Source organism: Halichoeres trimaculatus, unplaced genomic scaffold (genome assembly GCF_033239565.1).
Source record: "Halichoeres trimaculatus isolate MK-OKI-2021-1 unplaced genomic scaffold, fHalTri1.1 fHalTri1_scaffold_19, whole genome shotgun sequence".
In the NCBI taxonomy this organism is placed as follows: Eukaryota; Metazoa; Chordata; class Actinopteri; order Labriformes; family Labridae; genus Halichoeres; species Halichoeres trimaculatus.
Window position 1 is genome coordinate 20,387,013 of NW_027437197.1, and position 27,069 is coordinate 20,414,081.

General features: G+C 40.4%; 3 protein-coding genes across 3 annotated transcripts; 2 read left to right on the forward strand and 1 right to left on the reverse strand.

The window, feature by feature from the left end:
* Positions 1 to 1,582: 1,582 nt before the first annotated feature.
* Positions 1,583 to 4,704, forward strand: cytip (cytohesin 1 interacting protein). The gene is made up of 8 exons (XM_074695465.1): positions 1,583 to 1,894; positions 2,225 to 2,274; positions 2,550 to 2,604; positions 2,710 to 2,812; positions 3,014 to 3,107; positions 3,252 to 3,318; positions 3,956 to 4,022; positions 4,214 to 4,704. Exons 1-8 carry the CDS (start codon positions 1,727 to 1,729, stop codon positions 4,702 to 4,704), a joined length of 1,095 nt encoding a protein of 364 aa, XP_074551566.1. The 5' UTR covers positions 1,583 to 1,726.
* Positions 4,705 to 10,375: 5,671 nt separating this feature from the next.
* ermn (ermin) lies at positions 10,376 to 12,024 on the forward strand. Its single transcript, XM_074695067.1, has 2 exons — positions 10,376 to 11,115; positions 11,208 to 12,024. Exons 1-2 carry the CDS (start codon positions 10,563 to 10,565, stop codon positions 11,603 to 11,605), a joined length of 951 nt encoding a protein of 316 aa, XP_074551168.1. The 5' UTR covers positions 10,376 to 10,562; the 3' UTR covers positions 11,606 to 12,024.
* Positions 12,025 to 12,044: 20 nt separating this feature from the next.
* On the reverse strand, positions 12,045 to 21,149 carry galnt5 (polypeptide N-acetylgalactosaminyltransferase 5). Its single transcript, XM_074695066.1, has 10 exons — positions 19,532 to 21,149; positions 19,285 to 19,451; positions 18,500 to 18,619; positions 17,615 to 17,750; positions 17,408 to 17,527; positions 16,741 to 16,858; positions 16,318 to 16,647; positions 15,392 to 15,472; positions 14,898 to 15,050; positions 12,045 to 12,867 (listed from the first exon to the last, which is right to left on the reverse strand). Exons 1-10 carry the CDS (start codon positions 20,677 to 20,679, stop codon positions 12,718 to 12,720), a joined length of 2,523 nt encoding a protein of 840 aa, XP_074551167.1. The 5' UTR covers positions 20,680 to 21,149; the 3' UTR covers positions 12,045 to 12,717.
* Positions 21,150 to 27,069: the final 5,920 nt, after the last annotated feature.

A 27,069-nucleotide genomic window follows, 5' to 3' on the forward strand; every position in this document is an offset into this window, starting at 1 on the left:
TAGCATCATGCTATTCACAGACATGGCTAATGAAGCTAACACCAGACACCAACGCCGACCTTTTTGCACTTTCTATACACTTTCTTACTGTTGTTGCTGCTGTGACTCCTCCTGAATTTCCCCTGGGGATAAATAAAGTATCTATTCTATTCTATTCTGTTCTATTCTATTCTATTCTATTCTATTCTATTCCAAATAACATAAAATACGACACTTTTCTGGACCGACCAATTGAATGTGGCTCGTATCAAGTATAACAACTTTTACTTAAAGTAAGACAAAAACACTTGTTAAGATTTTTTTTTTTTTTGCAGTGCAGGACAGAACAGAATTTTTCCATGAGAAATTAGGGTGACTGAAATTGCAGAGCAGCTGTAGGTCAGTATTGTTGGTTGTTTTCTTATTGGATGGTTAATTTAGAAGAAATTGTAATATCACTGTCAATGTCAATGTCAATGTGCCACTGAGTGTGTGCTATTATGGACAGCGGACTATCTCCTCCCACTGTGAAAAGTGAAGCCAAAACAAAGCCCAAGGTGCAGGTGGAATGAAGGCATGCAGGAAGCGAGCTGCAGGACTATCATCATACAGGCCTCATTTAACCAGGCTCAAGTGTTGATTTGAAGCATACTCCAGCAACTCATGTGTAATCCGCCACAGAACACCTTTACCAACATGTTTGATAACATGGTTTAACAGGGTCCCTGATCTGTCGTAGCTTTGTGTCCACATCTTGTATCATGTTCATTTAAAGCTCTCCTGTCAATAATAAAATGTTACGTAAACACATTTCACCTTTTTCCAACTCACCAAATCTGCAATGTCCCACTGAAACAGGACATCTGTGTTCCAGACAGTCCCGTGGCCCGTTTGCCAACAGCTCTGTCGAAGGTCAGCGGGGCAGAGGGGATTACTGTGAGGCAATCTGAAGTTCAAGAGTATTTCATCTGGTTTCATAGAAATACAGTAGTGAGCTAGAAACTGTCTCTGACTTCCTGCTCACCAAAGACAGCGAGCCTCAGTGCAAGGTGAGAGCTGCTCTGGCCCTGCAGATCAAACGGTGAACCCTTTGAAGGCCGTACTGTGGTAATGTGACAAGGTTAGCACAGTTTTTTTTTAACCCATCAGCTATTGTCTCCGTGACTGCCGCCCTGTGTGTTTGATTCCCCTTTCATCCAGCCATGTCTGATGCCTTGGGCCCAATGACCCATGCTGTATGTTTAGGGAGCGAGACTTGTGGCCCAAAGCTAAATCAGCCTTTTGTCTGGCCTACAAGTCTCCCTGCTTGACAGCACACAGGACTCAGGCTCAGACTGAGGCTTAACCCATTCAGATACTGAGAGCGAAAGAGGCTGGAGGCAGGTGCTGCAGGAGGAAGGAGGTCGCAGTTCCTCATGCATTGCTGATTTCTGACAGACCAGAAATCGAATCGCTCAGACTGCAGAAAGAGAAGGGGACTTTTTAAGACAGGGGGGTAAAAAACAGCACATCCTTGTTGTGCTTTTCAAAACATCAGACCCCTTTCTTAAGAAAAGAGAGAAAAAAACTCACAAGAGGTTAACAGGAAAGTGGGTACGTAAAGCTGTGATCCGCACAGGTCCACCACAGACGTCACATGGTGTGGATTTCCGCTTTGACACATTTTACAGCACAGCAGGGCCGAGCCTCACAACCACTGAAGAGCTGCTGCAGCAGGGAATGATGGTGCTTTGAGGACTACTCTACCATGCAGTCTACCATGAATTTCAATGGACTGGAGCGTCAGGCCAGCCAAGACAATTACATTGTGGATAACACTCAGAGGAAGAAGAGCTCCCTGTGGTACCGGCGCTCGCTGAGGGGGAGCAGTGACAGATCCCGGCAGAACACTGGCTCTATGCCCAGAGTGCGCAAGGTGAGACAATAAATCAAACGTTACATAGAGGAACTATGAGAGTCAGCTTTTAAAATGCATGAATTAAACACTTACAGAAATGTCACATTAGAAAAACTTTCTCAAACTCTTAAAATGAGCAGCAGATCATTGATTCACCAGCAGCATTACGCACAGAGTTAAAGCTCTCCAACTATTTTAATCTTTCAAGGTTATGTAACTCACATATGTAACACTATAGGATCAGTGCTCATGCACATTTTCCTGAAAGGATTAAACCTTAATTCACTTTTATCATTTCAAGAAAGAATCCTCCATTTATCTGTTTTTCTTTTTCTTTTTTTTTTGCAGCCAAAACAGTCGAACTCCAGCTCACTGGTTGATTACTCAGACCCACAAAGGTAAATATATCACAATCTGATTTCTATTCTGAAAGGCAGACATCAGGGCAAATCATATATATGGAAAAATTATTGAGTTTTCGCTGCAACTACACTTTTTTTTTCTTATTTAAGTATAAATAACAAAGTGCAACATAGGAGACACTTTAAGTCTCGACATATCAAAACTGTAAAATGCTGCTTTTTCAATTTGCAGTATATTTTTTATTGCATGCAAATGAAAACTTCACGAACAGTTCCTTTAGTGTTTTGTTTCTCTTGCCTATTTTGCACAGGACTGCAATTGTGCTGGAAAAGCAAGACAACGAAACATTTGGCTTTGAGATTCAGGTGAGCACCTGCTCTGGACACTTTCAAATCTCTATTTTCAAAACATTTTTTTCCATGAACGAACTAAGTTTTGGCGTTTGTGACAAACTCATTTTTCTCTTGCAGACTTATGGGCTGCAGCTGAGGGACAGCTCTGCAGTGGAGATGTGCACATTTGTGCGAAAGGTGCAGGAGGAAAGCGCTGCTGAGAATGCTGGTCTGACCGCAGGTAAACCGCCATTACTCTCTGCACAGCTCTTTACATGCACCTGACCTTATTGCACGTAGATTCATGTTAGAGCTCTCACCACACAGGCACACGCTGCATCCCGCCTACACACACATTCATACTGGTGCATAAACACAATAAAACCTGCTTAACTTCTTGTAAGTGATTTGTTTCCTCTTTTTGCACCCTTGTTTATAAAAGGTGACATTATCATCACTATCAACGGTGCCAGCATTGAAGGATTGTCCCATGAGCGAGTACTGGACCTGATAAGAGAATCCACCAACAAGCTTAAGTGAGTGACTGTCTTAAAGGAAGTAGGAGGAAATATGACTTTAAATGTGCAAAAACCAGCCTGTGACCCTAATTTTATATGAATTAAACTTCTTTTGGATTTTTACTGTCTATGCCATAACATCTGTACATTCTGTATTTTCAGAATGGAGACGGTGAGCGGCGCTGTCTTGAAAAAGATAGAGCTGGAGAAGAAGCTGAACCAGCTAAAGGTGCGTCTTTCACCCTGCCCATGTTTGTTACCCTCTAACCATCACTAACCCACAAACCTAGCAAGTAAGAATAACAGAGCATACTAAAAAAAACTGAAATCTTATCAAGTGTTTTGTCTTATCTTCAGTAGAAAATGTCTTTTTAGACTTAATATGAGCCACATCCACCTGATCAATCCAGGAAAATGTCTTGTTTTAAGTTACTTGAAGACAAAAATGAGATCTGAATTACTTGTAACAAGTTTAAAAAGATCTGCCAATGGAACAAGAGAAAAAGTTACCTGTATTAAAACATTATTCTAGTTTTAAGCTAATTTCTTCTGTTCCATTGGCAGAATTTGTTCACTTGTTAAAAGCAATTCAGACCTCATTTTTGTCATTAAATAACCCTGGTACAAGACTTTTTTTTCTGGACTGATCAGTTAAATTTGGCTCATATCAAGTATAATAAGACATTTTTACTTCAAATGAGACAAAAAAAAAAAGAAAACTTGTAAAGGTGTCTTTTTTGCAGTGCAACTCCACCATACATGAGTTAAACACCAGCTGGCCTACTTTGGTCATTCAGTGATGTAAATAATCTGAATGCAAAGAGTTTCACTAGAAGTATAAGCAGTTTTCTTTTTTGTCCATACAGCTATCTCTACGTGAGAAATTGGTGGAGCTGCAAGCGCTGACATTACAGGAAAAGCGGCTCATGCGAGGTAAGAGCATGCTCAGCTGTCAAACCACAGCACTTCCTTTCTCACATTCAAGCTACACCGTTTGTGATGTGACCCATGGGGCGTCAACGCCACACAAATGAGATAAAGGAGTTCCCCAGAGAATTGAACACACAGGCTGCTGACGAACTTCCTTTTGCAAATTAAAACTGCAACTGTTTTTATGTTTCCAGGTAACATGAGCAGCAGCGACCTCCAGCTGTCCCTGGACTGCTCCGCCATCCTCAGCACCTCCACAGGCCGCAGTAGCTGCCGCTTTTCCAGCGACAGCAGCTTCAGGAGTGTGATGACCGATGACAGTGACCAGGCCAGTGTGTTTGGAGACCTGTGCTCCCCAAGCCCCTGCAGTGCAGCCAGCACCACAGACGATACCTGCTTCTTCCCCACGCATGGCAGCCTTAGCAGGCTGTCATCCAACTCCAGCCAGCATCATCACCATCATCATCATCACAACCAACACCAGTCCCTCTGTCGCTCCAGCAGCTCCAGCTTGGCTTCCAGCAGCAGCTCTCTGTCCTCACCTTCCTGGGAGGAAACAAGGATCTCCTCCTTGTTTGGCACCCTGCCCCGTAAAGGCAAGAGAGCCAGCGTGCGCAAACACATCTTCAAGTTGCTTCCTGGACTCCAGCGGTCAGTGGAGGAGGAGGAGACGAATAGTCAGTGATGAAGGTTCACATTACGAGAACAGGTAGCAGAAAGAAAGAGACACTCTAAATGAAGTGCATCTTCTTAAAGGAACATTGCAACTTTTTTTTTTTTTTAAGTATTCCTTTTGAGTGGGAAGGACCAAGGGCTGATTCAGACTTTTCTCTGGGGCGGCATTAAATTCATGCATCCATACTACAAAAAACTGAAATCTTATCAAGTGTTTTGTCTTATCTTCAGTAGAAAATGTATTTTTAGACTTAATATGAGCCACATCCACCTGATCAGTCCAGAAAAATGTCTTGTTTTAAGTTACTTGAAGACAAAAATGAGATCTGAATTACTTGTAACAAGTTTAAAAAGATCTGCCAATGGAACAAGAGAAAAGTTACTTGTATTAAGACATTATTCTAGCTTCAGGCTAATTCCTTCTGTTCCATTGGCAGAATTAGTTCACTTGTTAAAAGCAATTCAGACCTCATTTTTGTCATTAAATAACCCTGAAACAAGACATTTTTGGACTGGTCAGGTGAATTTGGCTCATATCAGATACAATGAGACAGTTTTTACTCAAAAAAAGACAAAAACACTTGATAAGATTTCAGTTTTTTTGCAGATATATGGCGTTTGTACATGCAACAACAGCCCAAACAGCACGTTTTAACGGAACTAAGGCTATGGAGACAAAAAATAGCCGATAATAAGTTAGATTTTTCGTGGTGGCCAGTCAGATTCTTTGGATCCACCCATGGGACTGACACAAAGGATGTTTTGCACTTAGTACCTGTCAAAGGTTTCCAGAGAGAGTCTAGTGGACCTGACTCTGTTTGGCTTTGGCCCGTTGTTAAAAGCATTATGAAAAATGTAAAATGCTTTTGTCTTGAACAAGCATTTGACTGAATGTAGCCTCTGTAAAAACTTTGTCATGTTTGATCTGTGAGGTTGTGTTTGCTGCCAGCTTGAATATAAGACAGAATAATTGTGATCAGCATTAATGATACATTTCTGAACTGCTCTTGCTGACTTCAGCTGTCTCCTTAAAAGAAACGACTATAACTGACAAACGTGATAAATTGCCTATTTTTAAGTCAGGTTGACACGTAAACAATATTTTTGTCACCTTCAGGTGCAGCAGCAAAACCAAACCAGCTCTCAGTTTAGATGTCTGCTCAGCTCATAACAGGATGTGGGCGTAAGAGGTAGCACTACAGCTTTCACCACCAAAATACACTCTGTGTGTACCACTTATTTCCAGTGTGAGCCGAGGCACTCTGAAACTTTATTTCTGAACGCTGAATGTACAGAAGCTTGTTAGTTTCACTTTCTAGAAAAAATAAAACTTTTTTGGACAACCTTGTTTCATTTTTTATGAATTATGTAGAAAATAAAGTTTAAATGTAAAAAAGAAATTTAAAAAGGATGAAAGTTTTGAAGTTTTAAAAACTCAAAAGCATTTTACTTCAAGATAATAATGTACACACATAAAAAAAAAACTTCAGTTTCAACATTACTATCCTCCTAAGAGATATACACTCACAGGCCACTTGGTTAAGTACACCTGTTCAACAGGTTGTTTATATGGATGTCTGATCAGTCAATCACATGGCAGCAGCTCTGCAGCATTTGAGCACGAGACTTTTAATATGATTTTTACAAACACACACACACACAACTTTTCGGTGGGTTTCCAGAGAATGGTCCCAGAAAGAGACAGTGAGCAGCAGTTCACGGGTACTTCATGCTTTGTTGATACCAGAGGTCAGAGGAGGATGGACAGACTGGTTGGAGCTGAAAGAAAGGCAACAGTAACTCAAATAACCAACGCTTTAAAACCAAAGTCTGCAAAAGAGCATCACTGAACACGCAACATGACCAAGCTTGAAGGAAATGGGCTACAGCAGCAGAAAACCACACTAGGTGACAGTCCTGCCAGCTGTCAGAACAGGAAACTGAGGCTACAATTCACATGAGCTCGTCAAAATGGACTTTAAATGAGTGAAAAACATGGCCTGGTCTGATGAGTCTGGATTTCTGCTCCACATTCAGATGGTAGGGTCAGAATTTGGTGTCAACAACATGAAAGCATGGATCCATCCTGTCTTGTATCAACGGTTCAGGCTGCTGCTGCTGGTGGTGTAATGGTGTGTGGGATATTTTCTTGGCTCACTTTGGGCCCCTTAGTACCAACTGAGCATGGTTTAAAGTCCACAGCCTACCTGAGTATTGTTGCTGACCATGTCCATCCCTTTATGAGCACAGTGTACCCATCTTCTTATGGCTACTTCCAGCAGGATAACGCTCCATGTCATAAAGCTGGAATCATCTCAGACTGCTTTCTTCAACATGACAATGAGTTCCCTGTACTCAAATGTCCTCCACAGTCCCCAGATCTCAGTCCAATAGAGCATCTTTGGGATGTGGTGGAACGGGAGATTCTCATCACGGATGTTCAGCCGACAAATCTGCAGCAACTGTGTGATGCTGTCATGTCAATATGGACCAAACTCTCTGCGGAATGTTTCCAGTACCTTGTTGAATCTATGCCATGAAGGATTAAGGCAGTTCTGACATTGTCTCTTTTGACTCCATGTAAGGCCACCACAAAACTGCTCCTCCTGGTGACTGGCTGCAGTACAGGTCTAAAACTTGGTCTCCCCAGTCATTTCAGATGGGCTGTGGTCAAACTTTGAAAATGTAATACGCCTCATAGAAATGCTTCTCACATCTGTATCTGCTGTAGTGATGTGAAGATACAATTGGGCTGCACTGTGTTCAAGTCCTATTCTGAAAAATGTCTTTTTCATCAGTGATTAGATGTTAAAAACAGGATTTTACACCACATTTAACGATGACTGAATGATAAATGGTAAATTGACCAGTACTTATATAGCACTTTTCTAATCTTTCCAACCACTCAAAGTGTTTTACACCGCCAGTCTCATTCATCCATCAACACCACATTCACACACTGATGGCACAGGTTTCTATTGGGAACCATCAGTTTTTTAACAAACACATTCACACCCATTCATACACCACTGACCAACAGTGGGAGCAATTCAGGGTTCAGTGTCTTACTCGAGGAAACTTCGGCATGTGACTGTAGGAGCTGGAATTGAGCCCCCCACCTTTTGATTGAGAGGAGACGACTCTACCACCAAGTCACAACCGGCCTAACAGCTGCCGTTCTTGTGCACTTTTTTCAGGAATAGTAACATACATCATGAGGGGGAGCCAAGAAGAAATCAGACTCAGAAGAAAACTATTCATGTAACCTGACTCCACTCAAGTCTTCCCAGAGTTTCTCACAGTCTCTACTGCGCAGACTCTGGCGGCACCTGTGACGGGAGTATTATGACTTCAAAACCTCAGAATGATAAAAAGCAGAGCCATGCTGCCCATTCAGTAAACAGTCTACAGTCAAACCCAATACTAACCAGGTGTACCTAATAAAGTGGCTGGTGAGTGGATGTCATATTTAATAGATGAAGATCTGACTGTTGAGAACAGAAAGCCCTCACATTTCCTGTAAATAGCCCTATTGCTTTGGCTTCCTGCTGCGAAGGCTAAATGCAGAGAAAGAGAAAGACAGCTCCAGCAGGGTGTTCACACTTTACCAGAAATTAAACTCTGCTATCTCGCACTTGATGGTTAATACTGACAAGAATGGATAAACAATTTCCCACTTGTTTTTTCTTGCTGACAAGACTCTGTTCACACCATTTATGAGGGAAGATAAACTAGGTCAATGAACTCATAAAAGATGAATAATGAAAATAGGGAGTGAGTCATTCAGACAGCTGTGGATAAAAACATTTGGAAAACTTAACATAAGAGGTTTAAAAAAGAATTCAAAAACATTTTTTTATTCTTATATAGATTTTTTCCTGGGTAGTTTTGGTGTTATAAAAATCAGGTGAAATATTTGAGTCATAAAGAGTTGGCTGTATTATGTCTCTTGAGTGATTTGTTTTTTTCTTTATATGGTATGGGAACTAATGTGTAAGCATCATTTATGAAGCTAATGTAGCAGTTTGAGGCTGATGTAGCTTTTACAACTTAATATGCAAAAAAAAAAATAAGTAATTCCTCAAATGTCCACTTGAGGCTGGCTCCAAAACAGAGACAGTCCCCACTTGGCTACATGTTAAAATCCACAACAGTTCAGTAAAGTTTTGATTTCTTGTTTAAACTGATAACTGTGCCCTGAGTTTTCAAATCACTCGTATGTTCTTAAAGATGCTATCAGGAGGATCAGTTGTAATTGCACTCCCTCGCCACCTTCTGGCCCAGAGTCTCCTCACACTGATGTGAATTACTTTTAGTGAGGCGTGTGTTTTTTTTTTAATTGAATGGAGATCAGATCAAAACAAACAGACAACTTTTTACTGGATACAACTTGCTGAGGTAAGGTATTTATCAGAATGGTTTCGTAGCTCTACGGTTTGAAACATGACATCAAGCAAACATTGTAGCAGCTGGCTATATGCTAGCCTGGTGCTCCGACGTATCTGTAGCCTAACGTAACAGCAAGTAAACACTGTCAGTTTGTAAGTAGTTTAGTAGCTGTTTATATTTAGCGCAGCTGGCAGCCCAGTGTTTTGAGACATGTCTGTAATGTGTAACGTTAGTGAATCCTGGTTATATCCTGCCAGTCATCTACCAGTCAGAGCTAACGTAACCTCACTCTTCATTTCATTGATTGACTCTCAAGTTTGAACAGACCATTGCAGAATAACTGCTGACTGTGGGTTGGAATGAACATTAGCATAAACAGTTTAGCTCCTGTGTTATAGAGTTTAAATGCAGCCCGGGCTAAAGGCTACTTAGATCTCTGTGTTTATCTCATCTCTCTACTAAATTTCGTCAGCCAGCATGGTGTTGTCATAGAGACCTAGACGTGCCATAGATCTGTCTGGTCCTTGACGACCAGAACTGGAAGCTAAAAAGTAGCAATTTAAAATAACCTGTAACTAGCAATAATGGCACAGAAAATCTCATTTTAAAGTGTGGATTATGACCAAGCATATATCTAGAAGGGAGACTTTTTCAGGATCACTTTCAAACTCCTCACACCCCTTTAGGTTGAGACTTCAAAATGAAGTTGGAAAACTAAAGAAGGATATCTCATTGGCTACAGAAACCAGCGACTCCTCAGAGAGGGGATTTAACAAACTTTTCAACTCACACCTCTCAGATATCCAAGACATGAGCCTGAACTTTAACTACAGAATCTCAGATGCTTGATATTTATGGTTTTGAAGCATGACCTGGAAGTGAGACCTAAAGGACGAGTGGTTGTAGAGAGTTATCTTAAAGATAAAGAGGAATAAAATGAAAAGTGACCATATTTAAATCTCTGAGCTGATGACGTCTTTAACACTCAGTCACACTCAGTATTCCTGGAGCCTTACTTAAGATGTTAAGGTCTTTGTATCCACATATAACTCCAGACATCATATGGCTAAGCTCCAGCACATGTGCATTAACAGGGTTGGTTCATGAGATACACAGAGAACCTATAGGGGAATGTTAATCCAGACTCTAAAGCTAACAGAAAGAAGGTGGTCACCCAGCAGAGATTATTTAAGAGTACAATCAGTACACAGAAGCCAGACATACAAAGAGTCTCTGTTAGGACCACAACAAAACCCCCGTTCTTCTTTCTTCTGCTACGTACACAGACTTACATGGCACTAGCGCTAGAGAGCACACAAGAGAGCCGACTGAAAGCAGGATGGGTTCTTTCTTCACTCAATGACAATTTTACACAAGACAAAGGAGGAAGTTTGGAACACTGGAGAGAATGAGGGAAGATTTGAGGTGGCATCAATAATCTGAGAATTGCTTGTGGCTGTTTTTTTTTGTAGGAAAAAGATGGAGATTGACTTAAGCACAGCTCCTCCAAAGCCGCCAAGACTCCCAGTAGAGGATGACGCACTCATCTCCCAGGTCCTGGAGACCATAGGTGGGACTTCTCTTCAGACGATACAGAAACCAGATGAACCTGAGGTGTGGTCAATGGAGGAGGGAGATGACTCTGTGTTTTACAGTGATGAGGAACAACCTTACGAGGACTTTATAGCAAAAACATGCAGCGATTTTACTCCTAAACATCGCATCACAATGAACAGCTTGGCAGCAGATGAAACTGAAGAAGCAGAGAATGAGAGAGAAGCCATCATCAACGAGGGAAATTCAAAGATGGAGAAGGAAACAACTCCACAGGTCAGGTTGAATGAGCAAGACAAGCCATGCCAAGATCTGAAGAAAACAGAGCCCACTGATCTGACAGATGCTGCAAAACCAGGAGGAGAGTCTGAGCAGCATCAAGAGGAGTCAGAGAGAAACTCTGGTGGATCTCTGTCGCCTCACTGTACGACTCCAGGCACGCAAACTCAGCAAGAAGGATCTAGACTTGTAGAAAAAGGTAAGAGGATTTTTGTGCTGTTCATTAAAACAGAGTAAGGACTTTTTCACCAACAGAATGCTAAACAGATGTTCCTCCTCTTTTCTTTACAGCAAATCTCATTGAGAAGGAAGAGAGTGCTCTTGTCACACAGACACCAAACCTTAAACCCTTTGATGCAACTAATGAGGAGAGGAATACAAGGCTGAACAGGGAAACAAGAGTCCCTGAGCAGCTGCCAAAAGACGAGGTGTTGATGTCGGGCAAAAAGCAGCAGCTTCAGAGGGACCAGAAGCCAGAAAAGGACCCAAAGTTCAGCCTCCCCATTGGGTTTCATCAAAACCCCAGCCTGGGCTACGCCTCCCTGCCTCCCCTTAAGAAATCAAGCCAACAGATCTCCTTCGACCACCTCACCTCCTCCAAATACAGCACCGTGTCGTACCGCAGGATCCGCAGGGGGAACACACGCAAGAAGATAGAAGAGTTTGAGTACATGTTGATGAATTTGTAAGATTTTGTTTTGAAATTTACTTGTGGATCATACTGAAAACCTCTAATACAGTTCTTAATAAGGGCCCACAAATGTTACACAAAAGATAAAAGAAGAGATTTGTGTCATAAAAGAGGACAAAGTCTAACAGCCATCTGACATCTAAAAGGTACCTCATACTTTCCATTTAATGCTATTAGGATGAAACATCTTACATAAAGCAGGTATTTGAGCAGCAGATTAGATAAATAAGGAGCTCAGGGTTTTATAATCCTTCTGCCTATAATAACTAAGCTACCGTTCGGTATTAGAGCTTCAGTATCTTAACCTCTGGAACGAGGCTCCAGTAGAGAAACCGTCAGAGGAGATGCTTCAAGTGATTAATCACTTACATGTCTGAATGGTTCCTGAAAAATGAAATAAAGATATGAGCTATTAAATCTTTATCTCCATAGTTTTATTTCGACTTTCTTTAGAAAATGCAGTGTGGCTGAAGAGTTTGAAGATCATGAAATCACAGCACAGGTTGATGTAGTGTTTTGAATCAACACTGCCCCCCAGTGTCAGGAAGAAAATCATACAACAGTTTTCACAGCAAAGACCAACACCTTGGTAACAGATTTTAAAAACAAGAAAAGCAGCTTTTCACCTCATCAAACAAAAAGTAAAACACACCAAATAAAGTCTCATCAAAAAGGACGATGACTGACATAATCACTTTTATGTAATATCCGCTCATTATTTAGTCCCAGCATAAAAAACTAAGTCGTGTTTTACATCCCAAATCTTCAAGGCACTTTTTATCTTTGGCAGAATGCTTTTCCCTTTGGCATGAGAAGGAAATTAAGTCTTTTCTCCAAAGGCCAGTGCAGTTATCTTTTTCTTAAATGAGAGAACTTCAGTTCAAATAGTTTCCGAAAGAAAAAAAAAGTTGCTCCACTTCCTCAGGCCGAAGTGTTCGCACTTTAAAGTCAGTCGGTGTTGATTTGGTAACATCAGAAACATTGCACATACCCACACCCTGTACTTCACACCACACCTTTTACTGCCACAAAAATGTGTTCCTCTTTTCCTCTGGTCAGTGGTGTGTGGTTGTCGTTTCACTGGTCTCCCTTTGGCACATCAAACTCGTCTCAGTCTACCCCGTTAGTGTTGTAGTGAGTGAACTCCCACTGCTGGTAAGAGTTGCTGGGGTCACATGTATTGATGATTAAGGTTTCTCCCTTCAGCCCGGCCTCCAGGCACAAGCGCTGGGAGAAAGACTTCGACATGAGGTGCTGCCACTAAAAACACAAAACAGGAAATGCAATCAGTGAATGAAGATGCAACCACTCCCAAAACCAACCCCACATACTTTCAGCATTTTCAGAGGTGGGAATATTTTGTTCAGTCAAGCTGAAGGTGGGTTGTTTTAGAAATAAAATAGAAAGGCTTTGTTATAATCATCCATGGATTAAAAAAAATGATAAAAACGCTAAATATGGTGCAAAACTTTTAGACAAGAGCAGTAACATATCAAGCATGCATTCATGAAAAAAGGCGTTGTAGTGACTCGATCTCGCCTGTTGAGATCCTCCTGTGGTCACTGAGGTGTTTGTAGCTAATACACAGCTGGTACATTAGCTAGGGGTAGGAGAAAAAAATTGAAATATGACATAATGGGACTTTTTGTTTGACAATATCAAAATTGGAATTCATTGTCACAAAATCCTTTTTTTTCAAATTCTAATTCTTCAATTCAGTCTTTGTTTATTAACTGGATGGGTGAAATGTCTCTCTCTGACTCATGTGATGAGCATTTTATTGAAAACATTGGTTGGTATAGTCTGTAGACATTATCATCATCATTTAACGTTTTCACATGGTCTGGTGTTAAAAAAAGCAAACAAAAAATTGTTAATATCGAAGAATTGCAATACGAATCGAATTGGCACCCCTAAAATTGTAACAGAATCGAATTGTGAAAATAGCATATCCTCCCAGCCCTAGTGTTTGCTTTTCCCTGGCATAAATAAAAAAAAAGATAGGTGTATGCCTCTATCTTTTATTTGTCCTTTTACCAAAAAAATATCAAGTAAAGTAATGAAGCAAAAAACTAAATCAAACAGCGAAGACGGTAAAAACTGTGTGCCTCTCGAGCCACACACATCTGCCCTAATGACATCTTCCACTGCCTTATGAACACCAAGCACACATGAGCACAAACGCCACCTGCTGGGGTTATAAGTTACAAAATGATCAAGTTTTGGGAGACCCACATAGAAAAAAAACTTAAATACATTTAATGGCTCTAATGGGCATAAAGAAGTGTATACTGCACTGTAAATGATAGGCTCGGGAGCCGCATGCGGCTCTTGGCCAATAAGAATGTGGCTCTCTTCAAATAAGATAAAAAATCATTTTCTCTTTCCTCACCTTTTAATTATTGTTATGCTGGTGTGTTATGGGCTGTTACAGCTTTAAAGGAGTTCAAATTAGCAATAGGATAAAAACAGAACAAAACAAAACATAACAACCCTCACATATTCTGATTACTGGATGCTATGGCAAATGTTTATATTTATATGTGAACTTGCCCAAGTCCTACATGATATTCATATTAGTGAGTTATTGAATGAGAACGTGAAATAACTTCTAACTGGTCTTGGTAGGCAAGACCCGCAGTGTGATGTGAATCTGGCTGAACAGTGTCAGGCCTGTAGTCTTGCTTTAAGTTAAGGACCATTTTTTGCCAATCTCCTGTTTCAAAGTGAGGGGTTTGTGAGATCGAATAATTGTTAATATTTTATTATGTGTGTGTGCCTATAAATATAGTAAGAATGGGGGTGTGTGTTGGTTTGTGTTTATTGTGTTTTGCATGATATACAATGTACATCAAGCAGCAGATAGTCGATTATATAACAGATAATGTTGCATGGAGGATAATACCTCTTGTGTAACGGATAATGTACAGTGCCCAGTCAATGATAAACACAGCAAAAAGATAACAGAGTGCAGCAGATAATATATGTTGCACAGTAAAACCTGTATGTGCATTGCACAGTAGACAACACTGTTTCACTATACTATATAGATAATGTACATTTATAATAAATGCATCTGTAGAAACTAATGTTTAATATATAAGCATAAATGTAATGATCACAACTCTTAGTGTGTGTGTGTTGTGATGTGGTGGGGTGGGGTTCAGTGTGGTTATCACTCTGTACGACACATTTCCCAACACCTCATCAGAGGCAAAGGGCGCTGAACTGACGGCTTACCAAGGAACACAAAGCACACAGACGAAACAACAAACCCAAAGTGAACCTACCAGAGAAGTCCTGGAATATCTGTGGATCCAGACAAGCTCAGATCTGGAGTTGTCACAGGGCTGTAAAGTATATCCTTGGGGCCTCAGTGGGGGAGCTATGCATTGACCCTGGTGGCGTATCTGCCTCGTCCAGGAGTAGTTAAAGTGCTGACTCTGAGAGGAGAGAAAGAAGAGAGTGAGGATGTAATTATGCTGTATGGAAACTGAAAGATCCTGATTGATGGCACAGTAAAGCTGCTCTGATCCCGAAAGGCTACATTTAGAAAGTTTTGGTCTTGTATTGGACTCCACCCTTGTTTATAGTGGACTGGGTCCTGACTGCCCTGACCCTGATCTCGGTCTATTCCTGGATATTTTCGTTGTGCCCACTTATACTTACACCAGAGTGAGGCCAGTCGCCTTGGTTTGAACATCTTTTAAGAAAAAAGTTGAGACGTACTCGGTGTGCTACGATTCTGCAGCTAGATGCTCTGTTAAATAAACGTGACACCTACCTGCTTGGCGAGATCACATATCTCAAACAACAGAGAGTTGTTCTGCAGAGAGAGGCACTTCCTTAATCCAAGATTAAACACCTGTGCAGAAAGAAAGGATGTTACAGGAGTGAAACCACAGCTTTACGATAAGTCAACTCATTCAGAGCTGCAGAAAATAAGGCTACACTGCTGCTCTTCTTCCCATCAGCGTCTCTTTACGACAAGCTATCATGGGCTTAAATTAACAAATATTATTTGTTTTCAAGGAGCACAATCACTGTCTGTGTTATTCATGATTTTCCGAGCAGACACAAAAAAAGCTCTACAGTAATCAAAACAAACTGTTACTGTAAATATTTTCTGGTCTGGTCTCTTTGTCAAGCCTTTTTGGGAGGAGGTGGGAACAATTATTTAAAAAACCCTTGGCTTCACAATAAGCACAACATTCATATCTCTTTAACCTCAGACATATACCGGATGGACTGGATAAAAGTTACACCAATCTCCTAAACTCGCATCAAGTAAAAAGGTCATCACCAAATTTTGGCTATGAAAGACGATTCAAATTTCTGGAAATTTTACTAATATTGTTAAACAATTAAATAAGCAAATGGCTTTTTTATAGACTTTTTTTTTTAGACTCCAAAAAGAAGTGGGGGAAAAACGATGGGAGAAATGGGGCATTTTTTTAGCTGGGGAAGAAACAAATAAGATGTTATCTGTGACTACATAACTAGGTCTGCATTTTGTGTATTATCTTTTTTGGAAATGCTAACCCATGACCTCTTGTTCTGCCTTCTTTTGTGTCTATATGTGTATGTTTGTATGTACACAAGTATGGACTAAAAAGAAAAAAAGCATAAAATAAAAAATTATAAAAAAGAAAACTGTTACTGTAATGAGATCTTTACAGAAAATGTAAACAAGTTTATCTTTTTACATACCAGGCCATCAGCCTTTGTTAAAGGAGCCACCATGTCTGGATAAACATTATCCAAGTACCACTTGAAGCTCTTGCACTTGAGCTTCTTCCTCAGTTCAATCTGCTCGGTGAGGTTGCCGATGTCGATGAAATTTTTATTCAGCAGGTGTTGGTAGCCGTGGCTGTAGAAAAGATCTTTATACTCATCCAGCCAGACTTCAGCCACCCTCGCAAGGTTACGCTCCACTGTCTTTTGCCTGTCTTTTGGGAACTTGTAGGGATTCTTTCCACGGAAGATATGTCCAACTCTGGAGCAGGGGATGATCTCGATTTCACCTCCGCACATCCAGATCTACTCATACAGGAGCACACAGGATGGACAGTAAGAGAGAAGTTCTACTTAAAGTGCCAGGAGAAGTAATTTTGAACTGTATGAGTGATATACCTTAAAAGAAATCTCCATGTTCTCACCGCCCCAAACATCCAAGCCAGGGTCATAGGCGCCAAGCTCATAGAAGTATTTCTTGTCAATGGAGAAAAGTCCTCCGGCCATTACCGGACACCTAAAAGATAACATGAGTTAACTAGAAAAGCACTCAGAGAGCGCGAACCTCCACCAAGCATACTGTGATTGTCACCAACACTTTAGTCCTACTTTAATGTTATACTCCCTTTCAGCAGACTGTCTGCTACAATTTGGTGTTAGTTGCAGGTTTGTACAATAATTTGTTACCTGACAGTGTTGTACTTTTACATCTGTCAGAAATTATGGTGACCTTGTCTTGTATTGTTTTGCAAAGCAATCCAACCATTTATGGTGGAGTTATAAACACATATGGTGAAAACAGCCCTATCTCACAATGATAAAGAATCCTTAAAAAAAATCCTGGATCCAGACGGTGATCCAGATCACCTCCAAAATGTAACCACTCCTTCTTTATCCCATTTTGAACATTTCCTGATAATTTCATCGAGATACGTTCGTTATTTTTTGAGTTATTTTGTTCACAGACAGACAAAAAAACTCTCCCAAAGTATAACCTCCTTGGCAGAGGTAATAAAAAAGCAGCTGCATTCATTGAAAAGTGCGGTCATAGCTGGCTGTTTGGTACCTGATTGGATCTGCGACAGTCATGTTATTCTTCTTAATGTACTCCTTTGGTACTGGTTTCCAGCCAAACACAAGAGGCCATTTGAAAATACCTCTCTGGAAGTTGTCAACAAACATGTAACTGAGGAGAAAAAAAGGCCTTTCAGTGAAATCGTCTACGACGCGATCACAACACATTTCTGGCTCAAACACTTGCGTATGGAGTTACCTCATGTCCTTATCACTGACAACTTCGATAACAGGACAGGGCACCTTCTTACGATCCAGGTAGATTCTCTCCAGAAGCGGCTCCAACCAGCCGACATTACATTCAACATGAGAGTCAAGGAAGGTAAGGACCTCACCTGTGAGGAGGACAGCAAACATCCTGCTGCAGTTCAGCAAATAGACACATGTGCATGTTATCACAACAGACTTTATGGCAATTCACATGAGATTGGTGGCTGATAGGTGTTTGTTTTTTCAGGGTAAACAACATGGATAATAAACCTATCGTTGCACTCACAAGTTGGAGGACAGATACTTGTTTTTGCACTTTCACACTGAAGTTATTTCTGAATGTTTGCAATTCAGTTGGAAATGTTCCTACTTCACTCATCTGTAAATATCCTTCATCCTGGTTTTGGTTATCAAACAGAGGGTAAATATTGAAGTATGCACATTTAGATCACCACCTTTCAATCTCTTTTGGCAGTAAAAGGAGAACGACCTTTGCCTGCAGTTAATGTTTCTGAACTCTGCCTCCATTTATGTCACATTTAAAGACAGTTTTCTGTATGGCAGTAAGTTAAAAGCTTGTACAACGAGGCGGTCTACATTTCACGTTACAGGGGTGTTGAAATCTCTCACAAATAAAACACAATTATACACCCCGGCTGCAGTTGGACTAATACCAGTTAGTGACTCATCAGGTGGAGTCACAAGAACAAATGGCAGCCTTTAAAGGTAAGCACACGTTTGTGCTCTCACTGCAACAATGGCTGGTACACAGTCTGAGCACATGATCTGACACGTTTCTGTAAAAACTGTTCCTATTGTTCGTGTTAGTATGATCCGTCTTCATTGAAATGTGTATATATAGAGAGGTGTTTACCTTTGGCTACAGCAGCTCCAGCTAGTCTGGCTCTGATCAGGCCCTGGCGCTCCTTTAGACGAATGATCCGCACTTTAGGAAACTGGGACATGTATTTATCCAGGTTCTCTCCCAAATATTCTGTATAGAAAACACATATATATGGTTTTACAAATAGGGGGGCTACCAGGGATTTTGGGCCCATGGAAAAATAGAAAATTGGGCCCTTCAGTTTCAGTTTAGAGCATAAACCGGCAGAAAAACACAATCTGGAAGGATGAGCTTTAGGGTTTTAAAGTGCTAAGGCTGAATCAATGTTTTATCACAGATATTAAATAGATATCAAGCTTAATTCTGAGTAGGAATGTCCTGATCCGATACATTGATCAGTATCGGAGCCAGACATGGCTGTTTTTGGAGGCTCAGATCGCATCAGATTTTCTTATGTGAACCTGTTGTCACGTGTTTTCAGCACTGTCACGCTTTACGGCTGCTGCAAATCAAACCATGTTGCAAACATGTCTGCTGTGTGGGACTAGTTATCTTTGGAAAGCAATGATAGTAAAACAGAGTCTTACAACATTTGTAAAGTGAGTGATCCTCAAGGAGGTACCAACAGGGCTCACTTTAACACAACAAATATGATTCATCATTTACAACAGAATCATCCAACAGAGTACAGGATAAAAAGTACAGGATGATAAAATTGGATTGTAACAGAAGTAAAAAAAATCTGTATCAGGACATCCTTACTGCTGAGTGCTGCAATCAGGAATAGTCACTCACACTTGCGGGAACATGATTACCTTTGGTGCTGAAATCATCCACCAGAATGATCTCTTTGAGGAGGTGAGGTGGAGACCTGTTGAGCACGCTGTGCACAGAACGGAGGAGCGTGGACCACACTTCATCCACAAAACAGAAAATCACACTGGTGGATGGCAAGTCGTCGTGGACAAGATCCATTACACACCTGGAGAATACGGCAGAAGTGACAACACGAAAGCAAACCTAAAGCGATTTCAGAGAAGAGACATACATAAAGAGACTCACTTCCTAGGCCTTGTGTCTGGGATGGCTCGGTCCACTGGGATCTTGTCACTCAGGTAAACATTAAAATGTCCTTCATCCCATCTCTTTTTCACCTCAAAGTCCTCTGAGCTGGCTACATTTGCTGCGTGGCCGTACTGGCCGACTGCATTTTCATCCCTGGGAGCGTTTGTAACATCCAGAGAGAGCACTCTGTGGAGACCTGGCTCCTTGACAACTTTGGCTTCATTTTTAGAGTCCTTCTTTGCTTGGACTTCCGGGGCTTCTTTCACTGCTTCTGGATCACTTTTGGCAACCGTCTCAACCTCTTTATCCTCTGCTTTAAGTTTCATCTCCTCTTCTTCCACGTCCTTGTGCAGGGGTTTGAATTTTACTTCTGAATGGTCTGCCCCCTCCTCCTCCTCCTCCTCATGCTGAATCACTTTAGCAGGAGTCTCGCCCTCAGATTCATCCTGGAGTGTTTTCTTTGAATCCTCTTTAACATGAGGAACTTTTACAACCTCTTCATTTTTCATGGGTTCCTTTTTTGAGGTTGGTAGCGGTGCTTGCTTGATTTCCTCAGCATCAGGTTGCAGTTTGGTTTTATTTGACCCTGCTACTTTATTAAGGCCCTCATGGATTCTACTTTCCTCTACGTTGGGCCCATTTAGGTCTAAGTTTACTGCTTTTTTCATTGCAGGCTCAATGTCCTTTGGTGTGACACGATTTACGGGAACTTCTTCTTTAACTTCAGAAGCCCTGGCTTTAGGTTTGTCTCCTTTGTGCAGTAAGGAATTCCTCCTCCTAGCTTCCAAGATTTGCTCCTGTTTCTTGCCACCATGTCTGTACACATGGGCTAGTTTGTTGCTTGCATTGAGTGGTCCTAATCCTGCCAGTGTATGAGCCAGTTCCATCCTCTGAACTGGGTGTTTGAAGCCCCCTTTCACCAGCTGTGTCACCCTGTTCTGCTGTTTGAAAAGCTGCCTTTCTCTTATCACTTGCTCCTTCAAAAGCAGACTGTTGACGTCGTTTATCGATACGCGTAGTGCTGCCATGTCCAACAGGAGCCACACGATGGATGCGATGAACACAAACGCGAGGACCCTCCCACTCCCCCTCAAGTATCTCCTAATCCTCATCATTTTCACTCTCATAAAAACAGCAATCTGCATTGAACTTCAAACAGCGTCAAAGTGTCCTGATGTGGCAGCGTGGGTCACCTCTGAGTGGAAGGAAAAGTTTTCTTTTCTTTGGAGAAGTCAGCTGCCTGCGTGGCATGCTAGCAGTAATTCAAAGCGCAGTAGCAGCAGAGTTGTCAGTCAGGAACACAGCATGCTTTGGCTCCTGTAGCCCAAAACAAAAGGTTACAATGCAAAGTTATTTCCCCATACCGACCGTACCACTCCAGTCACGTCAACCCGCAGAGGAAGGCTCTCTTTCAACCGCAAAAATCATCAATTTCCTTCCAGAAACTGCGCTAAAAGTGTAGATTTCTTCACTGAACCTCCTCTGTACAACTTTGACTGACACACGGATTTGTATGAGGACGTAGCAACCAACTTCCACCTTGTCAGGAATTTCTGATTGGACACACTGACAAGGAAGTTTCTGCCTTCGCGGAGCTACAGCAAGCTACCTGGAGAAAGCTGGAACTGTACCGGAAAATGAGGATTTAACCTTCAAACTAAAGCATGATACTGCCGAGCCCTTAAAGGGACATGGACATGTGTCTCGTGCGCACGGGAAACTTTCACGTGCGCACAACAAAAACCAGTCTTAGCCTTTTTTATTCTTCTGATTGACATTACATTTGATTTAATTAAACGGACACAACTGCTTTGCTTGCGCATCGTCACTGTTATATTGTTCCAGGATATCATTTAAAACAGGTGCAAGCAGGGATACACCTGTATCCACCAGACAATAGCTTTCATTTATGAACTAACATCACCTTTTATTTTGCTGGTGAAATGACAGATATGCACTCACTTAGCTCTACAAAGCCCATGAACTGATTCTTTACCGCAGACTGCAGGTAGCCTTTTTATCCTCAGGTTGTATGATTAATGTGATCATGCGCTCTGAAACAGAGCGTCTGTGCCAACCTGTTAAGCGCAAAGATCATTCAAATCATATTTTAGGCTCTGTATTTTTAGACCTTTTGGATTATGGAGCTGTCCAAAAATTTGACACTAGTATGTTTTTTTAGACGAATCATTTTATTAGCCATATATCACATGCGTTTTTTTCCATTGTTATATTATATGGCATGGCATGTCTTTATAGCCTATTTACTGATGGCATAGGGTTATAGGCAGTCCCGTTTTATTTTATGTCTGACAGAAGAGCTGTTTAAAATGATTTTTTTTTTTTTTTTTTTAAGAGTACCCAAAGTTGTCTTAATCACCTTTAAGGAGAAAATTAACAGAGAAAGATGCACAGACTTTTAACTGTATGTAATACATGGTCGATTGGGTTAAACATAGACGTCGTCCGCAATAACAACAAACTATTCGGTAGACTAATCCTGTGCAAATAGGGTTAAAGTCCGGGCTTGTTTCCGTTGTGTACCTGAAATCTCGTGCGCACGTGAAACTTTCTCGTGCGCATGAATTTCCCATAACACCCGGGTTAACTGGTAGTCAATGCCACGAGAACTTTACTTTGAAAGTCTACCGGAAGTGATAAGTGGTGACAGTGATTTTGCCGCTTTTGTTGGCAGAAAGTAAAATCGACCACACCACCAGCGTCGACATAGCGTGGAACTGGTTTGACAGTGACTGAAATAAACTGACATTAGTTCATTAATTAATCGGTGTGCTCGAATGAAGACAGCTCGGTTGTCTATCCTGTCTATCCATAGAAGTGGCTTACTTCAGAGGGAAACACGTCTATAGCACACCTTGGGTTAAGAGTGAAAGAAAAGTAGTTTAACTTCATTCTCCGCTGGAATTAATAAAGGCGAATTTATGGCAAGCATGTGCCACCGAATAAATTAGTACTAAGCCAAATGAAACCACCAAGTAATCAGTAAGGGTTGTTTTTCTTCATACATTTAACAATAAATTCTTATGTATTAAAATTTAAAAATACAGGCTGTAATGGTCATTATGAGGATTAGATCTGTTTAACTGTATCTTTATTAAGACCCACACATTGGAGCTGTCTGACCTTGTTGAGTATTAAATGCTTCATTATCTGTTGAAAACACCCACTACAGCTTGTATTTGTCTTGACAAGTAAACAGAAGCTGAAATGACAAGAGTGTTAGAATACTACATGTTGTTTTCATCAAAGTTCTTCAAAAGTCTAATGAGATGTCTTTTTAAGGACTAGAGGGTGAAATTTGGGGCCAGAAATGGAGAATAATATAATATGTTTCAATTAGACTATAACATCCTAAAAATTGTGTTTTTGTTACCCTGGAATGAGCCTTTAATGCCACTAAGTTGTACCCACTGCTCTTTTAAATATCATGTTTGTCTCATGAGCAGCTAAAAATCCTTACACAATAAATATGAGAAGTGAGTTTTGGTTAGGGAGTGAAAATTTTATGTAGATGACCTTCATCAGTTACATTTTTATTCAGATGCATAAGCACATTTAAAAATTAAGAAAAAAATAAAAAATGCCAAATCATCCAAAAATCATTAAAGTCCCTTTAACTCTTAGCTGTCTAATGGGGATCTTGGATGAAAATTTTAAACAACATTATCTGTAAATTGCCTAATCAACCAATGACTGGGAAAAAAAATAAAATAAAATACAATTTTATGCCAACAAACATGTTAGCTTCACAATACTGGAACTATACCCCCAATATCCCAGAAACCCACTCACATACTGTCATATAAGCCCATGTGCACAAAGCCACTGGTAAGAGCCGTGTTACTGCAGCCATTGGTGATTAGTGAAGGCGACCACAGGTTTCCCTCTTCATCAGCACTCTTCTCCTGGGACTCCCATTGGCTCCATCCAGCCTATTAACAGCCCCCCCAACATGAGGAGGGAGGGGAGTGGTACCTCCCATGACGGCTGCCCTTAGCCACACTACACACGCTTTCATTAGTGTGTTAGCTAAATGACTGGCCTCAGGATAGCCCCCGAGCCCTGCAATGCATGTGTTAGCTTATATGTTCCATGCACTGGGCAATTTATTCATTTATTCATCCAATTCTGCATTCACGCTCATGATGGCATCATTTGGTAAATTTGATTGTTGTCAATAAACAGAATGGGAGCAGGGCTGGGGAAAACACAGGTAAGACAGAGCAGGAGGAAGAAAGTAAATCAGTGGTTACAGTTACACTGGATTTCACTTATAAAAACACTGTGTAAAAATACAGGAGTGTGTACTTCCACTGATAGAATATGACGTGCAGCTTAAAACAAACAGATAATTGTGACATAATCTGAAGATAATATTCACAACAGATTGGGAAAGTGTCAACCAAAGCAAAAGTTGCTAAATCTGTTAGTTTAAGTTTCTCCAATACGAACGCTGCTGCAACTCTTTATTATTTAATGTGGAAAGCTGAAAGTCTTTTGATTGTTATTGGTTGATCTGATGCATTGATTTCTCAATATTTGTTGGCATTTCAAAGATAAATATTAAAATTGAATTTTGACAAAACAAACAGCAGATTAGCTTCCTGTGAAAATAGTATTAGTTTTTTTTTTTTTTTGCATTACACAAAACACCTGATGTCTCATATTTGATGTAATATCTGTTAATTGTAATGGGTTTAATGGCCTGTTTCAAATTGAATTTATTTAACAAAGGTTTAGAAAGATGTACTTTTAATTGGACGATGGCAAATTCAAAAAAGAACTTCAAGAAATCACACAACAGATTTTCTTTTTTCACCCTGGAGCCTAAAACTCCTTAACTCCACCTTTTGACCTAATAATCTGCACAACTATCAATAAAGCCCGTTGACCCTGATAAGACAGAGAATATATGTTGGTACTTTATTGCCCTCATCTGTTACAGATACTCTTGTCATTAACATGTAAGTGCTCTGTGAAGGAGCTCAGTTAGCGTAGAGTGTCACTCTTGAGTTTTGAGAGTGATGAGTCACCCTCGACAAGAAAGTTCAGCACTAAACACCAGAGGCTCGAGGAAATAATATCGTCACGATTGACATCTGTAAAAGAAGCTGTTATGACATATTCTTTCAAAGTCATTACACAAAATTAAGGCAAGTGGAAATCTCCCATTGACACCAGTGTGTGTAAAAGGAGCTAAATGCACTTGTAAGATATCTATAGAACATGTTAATTAGACCCTGGAATTAAAATGACAACAGTTGGTGTGTGTAATTTACATAGAGGTCATGTTGTGCTAATATGGCACTCGTTGAAAAAGACAGCCGGCAACAATATGGTTAAGTCTGACCCACTGACATTTCCAGCTTCGAAATTATGCACATTGTGTGAATTAAATTAATTAGAGAATTCATTAAGAAATATGGCTTGCGGAAACGAGTCTAATATTTAGTTATGTGATGTAATTTTCTTTCATTGTTAAAGATAATTTGTTTCATAACACTTCCTGCGGTAGTTTCCCCCCGTACTAACTATGATGTATGTAATTTGTTAGCCATTTAATTAATTATGATTAGAATTAGTGAATGTTGGGCTTGTTTTGACAGATGGTTCCCATCAGGGAGACCTTTGCACAATTAACTTATAATCAATTACATCCCATTTCTTCCTGTTTGTTACATCCTGAAGTTTGAATGGAAAATACCCAGATAATATGCATCATAGAAATGCTTCACTCCGAATACATCAAATGAGCAATTAACTATAATTTGGTCGATAATACTGAGCAGATAAACAACTTTGATTCATTTCATGCTTTGTGAGATACCTGCAAGCAAGTTCATCAGCTATTAATGACCGTGTCGAGCTGTTTGTGTCCTGCTCGAGTTTTTCCAATCATAAATGTTTCTCCCTCTTTATGAGATTACCATAAAATGTTTAATGAGTGCTTTGGTGCGGATTTCACTCTTTTTTCAAACACAAACTGTATCTTTATCCCCCTGTACTTAATGAGTGTATTTTTCATATCTGCCCACATATTACCTTTGATATATTTGATCATTTACAGGATGTAACTCAAACTGATCAAGACAGGAAAGCTGTACCTGTGCCTCTTTGTTGTACTTGTTTTAGTCCACAAGATGGAGCTTTAGTTCTGTTCATGTGTGCTCCGTGTGGCGGGATGCTGAGGAATTGGCTTGATGGAGGAACATGCAACTGGAAAGGCTCATGTTTCACTCAACAACACACCTTTGAAAAAATAAAAATAAAGGTTTAAATTTTTGAAATGTACAACTGAAAATTTTTGATGGATCAAATGGAAACTCAAAGTTTGATCAAATTGTCTATGATCTCACAGGGATGGATTGTTTCCAATCAAAGCTTTCTGATTGAAGTTTTTATCTATTCTTGTGTTTCCTAAGAAAGTCATTAAAATTATGACATTTAAGATATTCCTTGATTCTAGTTTAGGCCCTAAAGATGTAACATCCAAAAACAAAAGGAAACCTTTCCACTCCCTGAAGTGTTACTTCACTGTTTGACATGACTTTATTTTAGTTTTTGGTATCCAAAGACAGAGAGAAAAGAGAATGAAGCCAAACAGGACTGAGTTTTTACTACAGAAATCGCAATACAATGAGTTCAACTCAGATTAAAGAGACAACTTGCTGTTGGAATAAGTTAATTAAGCTAATTCAATCTTAATTCTCTAACATTTCATTTCACTGTTGACGTTCCTTTCAACATCCAGACAAAGTGAATCCAGCCTCTTTCCGTAAACCCAAACATTTAACCAAATATGCAGAACATCACCCCTGTCCTAAGAAGTCCACAGCCTTTTCGTCTTTTTTTTGTCCAGGTGACATGAAGGTGATACTGATTTGGCTCCCCCTGCACATGGCTTAATGTCTGACATAAAAAATAACTACATAATTTGTCTCAATCCAGAGGGCTGACTTGGCATGGGCAGCAGCAGTCCTAAATGTCACCCTATAATGAGTTCTGGCCAAAGGTACACAGTTAGGACAGTGCCCGCTGGCACCTGGGATGCCCACTGGCTAGCTTTTTAGCCCACAGCCATTTGGACAGGCCTGGTTTTCTTTGTGAACGCTGCCGCACACGATCTGCATCCAAACAAAAAGTTTCAGGATTGTAAAGTTTCTGCAAAGGACGCAGACAAAGCCGACTACAACACGATACAATTAGTTGTTTTTTCAGCTGCAATAAAGCAGAGCTCTACAATAATTAAACAGAATATTAAGGGTGAAAATAAATGTGTCACAAAACCTCTTTGAGTGAAAATGCATCAACATCAAGGTGAAATTATCTTCAAAGTCTTTAAACATAGAGAAACTTGCAGTCAACTCAAAATTCATGCGAGGAGACTTCCAGTTTTGAGGAACTTGACTTCTTTTGTGCGACTGCCATGAGCTCTATTGGCAACACGCTGCGTTTATTATCTTACAAAGGCGCAGGAGATGAGGGAACATTGTATCTAAATTAACTTTTTCTAT